The 4106-nt window shown below is 28.2% G+C and overlaps 1 protein-coding gene across 2 annotated transcripts in view; it reads left to right on the top strand.

The window, feature by feature from the left end:
• The window catches only part of LOC100162836 (cytochrome P450 4C1-like), a 9512-nt gene extending 6292 nt beyond the window's left edge, over positions 1–3220 (top strand). The window contains exons 8-13 of one of the 2 annotated variants that reach the window (XM_016806742.2): positions 1492–1570; positions 1690–1796; positions 1889–1957; positions 2180–2348; positions 2438–2623; positions 2713–3220. In XM_016806742.2, the coding sequence (XP_016662231.1) occupies positions 1492–1570; positions 1690–1796; positions 1889–1957; positions 2180–2348; positions 2438–2623; positions 2713–2912 (810 nt within the window). In that variant the 3' untranslated portion in view covers positions 2913–3220. Of the gene's footprint in view, positions 1–1491; positions 1571–1689; positions 1797–1888; positions 1958–2179; positions 2367–2437; positions 2624–2712 lie in introns of those variants that run through there. The other variant, XM_029488432.1, reaches the window with a different exon arrangement.
• Positions 3221–4106: the final 886 nt, after the last annotated feature.

Raw genomic sequence — 4106 nt, 5'->3', positions numbered from 1 at the left:
GAGGTAAAATTAAAATATTTTATGTGTTATATATCAAAAAATACTACACAAATTACTAATAAATCATTTGGCCGGGTTATTTTGTGTAATCCCAAAAATGGTATTAGAAAAAAAATAAATATAACATGTTATGCACGTTGAAAAAGCTAAGGAAATAAAGTCCTCTGTTCATATTATTATAAAAATTAAATTAAAACGTATACTCAATTTAACTAATTTTTTTTAATAGAATCTAGGCTATGATAGTATAGGTCATTGCTCATAACTTTAGAAAATTATATTAATTATTATTTTAACAAAAATATGGTTTTTGGCTAAAACATTTGTTTTTTTTTCCTGACTGATTTTTCGTACAGCAATTGTTGTCAAGATTAATTATTAACAAAAACATATTTTCGGTTCATAGATTTTACTTGTAGAGGAATAATATCGAGTAGTGTCCTATAGTTTTAGATTCTGAGCTGAGCAAGAGAATGTAATATTAAAAGAAAGTACTATTAATTGTACAATCATGTGTATTTTTTTGGTACAACGTCTTGGTACTTTTGAGATGTGAGGTCACAATTAAAAATATCCATTAGTTATAGAAACCGTCAAGAATAAACAAAAAAAGAGAAAAAACCAATAGGCAAAACCAATTTTTGAAACACCCATTTTATTTTTTTAATGTAACTCCAAAATTCAAAATTAAAATATTCATATTTAAATTTTCCATGAATATTAACATTTTTGACACTTTTTGAGCAAGTTATAGCATTGAGAAAAGTTTCAAATGTTGTAAACATTTTAAAAATATTCTTGAAAAAAACTTTTTCACTTATTAAAAAAAGCTCGAAACAGAATGTAAGGTTCCTTATAAGTTTTAATTTTTATTAATGGAATTTCAAAAATATTAAAGATGTTTAGGCACAATTATTTATAATACAAGTTTACAACGTCTTCGAATACAATGATTGATCATTGAATTCAATTATAACACATCCATTACAATGAAATGGTCGACAACAACCGTATAACAGAGCGGTAACCACTTGAGCATCTTTTAATTATTCAAAACAACTTTGGTTTATACCTACTCGACTTTTTTTTTATCAATGAGACGGCAGCAACAGTGTGACACGTTATATGCTATATGCAACACGTTATTTGAATATAACTTAATGTCAAATTGCTATTAAATGTTTGATAGTATATTAGATTTATCAAATTGATAAACGTCATAAAATTAGTTGTTTGTTTTAAAACATACTAACTGTTATGTACAAGCGATTATTTAACAACTTAATGTAGTGTTTAATTTTACCTACTTTGTCCACAGATTAATGGGCAATTTTTACATTCAGGAAAATTATAGAAAATTTTGATTTTGACCAATTGTATAATCAATAGTCATTGTACACAGTGACCAGGCATACTTACTGATACATTTACATATTTTTCCATCATGTTACCTAGATATTACTTATAGATACGTATATTTGATATTTTTAGGTAATTAAGGAAAAGAAAGCTGAATTTGACCAGAGAAAAAAATTAAATGACGCTAAAATGGACGTTACCAACAGTAACGGTGAGTTTTTTGTGACGGTGGATTTAAATAATTATTTTTGTATTATATTTCTCAGCCTAACAGTTTAATCAAAAATAATTTAAGCTAAAAAATTCTAAATAAAATGTATAATTGTTTAGAACACCAATCAAAACTATTTTTGGACACATTGTTTGAACTGAACAATGGTGGTGGCAACTTTTCAGATTCCGATATTAGGGATGAAGTTATAACCATGTTGATTGCGGTAAATATATCTGTTATCTTATAATAAAACTTGTACAACTTTCATATTATGACCAATGTATTGAATACAATATTATATAAATGTAATTACAGGGCAGTGAAACAAGTGCTATCACAGTCCGCTTTTGTCTTTTGATGTTAGCTATACATCAAGATATTCAAGTAAATATATGTAATTCCTAGCATATAACAGATATACGAAATACCCTTGAAGTCGTTGTGAAACATTTTAAACCATTAATGTTTACCGTTTAACTCATTATTTTGTATACGCAAAAAAATGTATTTTTAAGACAGTTATATTTTTTTGGTTTTTATTTGAAGGAAAATTAATTCAATGTTTGTACGTAACTAGTTTGTTGATAAATAATATTTATATTTTAGGATAAGGTATACGATGAAATTTACGATATATTTGATGAGAGTGACCATATGATATCTATTGAAGACACTACTAGACTTGTTTACTTAGAACAAGTGTTAAAAGAAACCCTTCGATTATTTTCTGTAGGACCATTGCTACTAAGAGAAATTCAAGAAGATCTTAAAATATATGAGTGAATTTTAAAATGTACTATTAGTTACCACCTACTGGTGTATATTTTACCGGGGTATATTGATATTAAATTATCTTTGCTTTAGTTTCAAGTGATTACGTACTACCAAAAGGAACAATGTGTATTATAAGCTCAATAGCCACACATCATAGTCCTGATTTGTACCCAAATCCTTGGTCTTTTAATCCAGAAAACTTTAGCCCAGAAAATGTCGTTAAACGTCATAAATATAGCTTTATTCCTTTTAGTAGTGGTCCAAGAGGTTGCATAGGTAAAGTAATATTTTGTGTAATCATAATAATATAAAACTGCAATATGTACCTATATTGTAATATTATTGTATTAATTTTTTATTGACAGGATCCAAATATGCAATGATGTCTATGAAAGTCACTGTGTCAACTTTTTTGCGACATTTTAGCGTACATACAGATATCAAATTAACAGATATTAAGTTAAAATTAGGTTTATTGATGAAGAGTGTTAATGGTTATCCTGTTACGATTCGGCCAAGAGACAAAAGACCAACGTACAAGCGAAATTTGAAGCCACTACGATAATGCCCAATTTATTAATGAGATTAATTAATTTTTTAAATGCTATTGTTCGATATAGGTCTGCGTTTCTCAAACTGTGGGTCGCGACCCCCTGGGGGATCGCTATTCAATTATTGGGGGTTCGCGAGAAGTTTTTAAATTATACAGATTGTAAGAAATTTATTTTTTTTGAAATTGTATAGACTATAGAATATAAATACTAATAGAAGTATAAAGTAATATACGAATTATTACGGGAATTATTACGACGGGTATTTTTGGTACGTCGTTATCGCAAAAATATTTCGATAAAATATGACGATAAAGTCACATACGGCTAATTATTAATTAAGTATTATATTATTATTATAAGTATATAACTATAATTATTAGTATTATCATAAAGTTGTAAATCTATATATATAAAAATAAATGTATGTGTGTCAGTGTGTGTGTCCATATTACCATGGCAACCAAATATATATTATTTTGTAATTTCCGATGGAATGTTTTGTATATAAATGGTTGCCATGGTGATATGTAAAACAAATTATTCATAAATCGTTGGTATTTTTAATGGACAACGAAGTGCACGGGATCAGATATATATATATACGAGATTTATATTAGACGTCTTTTCAGAAGATACGCTAATTTAAAAAGGGAGAGGACCTACCCCGGGAGGTGCTCAAACAGGAATTTCGAGATTTCCGATGGAAATTTTTGTTTATAAATGGTTGCCATGGGTTTTGAAGCCATTATAATAATAATTATTGGTTGCCGGGAAACGAAGTGCACGGGATCAGCTAGTAAGTAATAAAATAGAAAAAATTTGTTTTTTGAAATTACTTTTTTGATTCTGTAAATGTAAAACCATGGGGGTCGCGATAGATTTTTGGAAGAAAATTTGGGTCGCGGTCCTAAAAAGATTGAGAACCACTGATATAGGTGATTAATGTTTATATTACTTTTTGAATACAATACAGGGTATTAACAAGAACAGTGGCGTGCTCAGCTTTTTCGAAAGGAGGGGGATATTCAGTTTTGACTTGTCACAGACCCATGGGGGGCTTTGCCCTTCACACCCCTTTCCACTGGATATATATTTTAATTTACGTTATCCCCCTGAACAACTTAGAATAAAAATTTTAATCTTCAACTTTAAACTTCAAACTTTTTAATAAATATAGACTTTCAAATTGAAATATTAATAAATAA

This window comes from Acyrthosiphon pisum, chromosome A1 (assembly GCF_005508785.2).
Source record: "Acyrthosiphon pisum isolate AL4f chromosome A1, pea_aphid_22Mar2018_4r6ur, whole genome shotgun sequence".
NCBI classification, from domain to species: Eukaryota; Metazoa; Arthropoda; class Insecta; order Hemiptera; family Aphididae; genus Acyrthosiphon; species Acyrthosiphon pisum.
The sequence above is the reverse complement of the archived record's forward strand: the minus strand, read 5'-3'. Positions and strand labels throughout refer to the sequence as shown.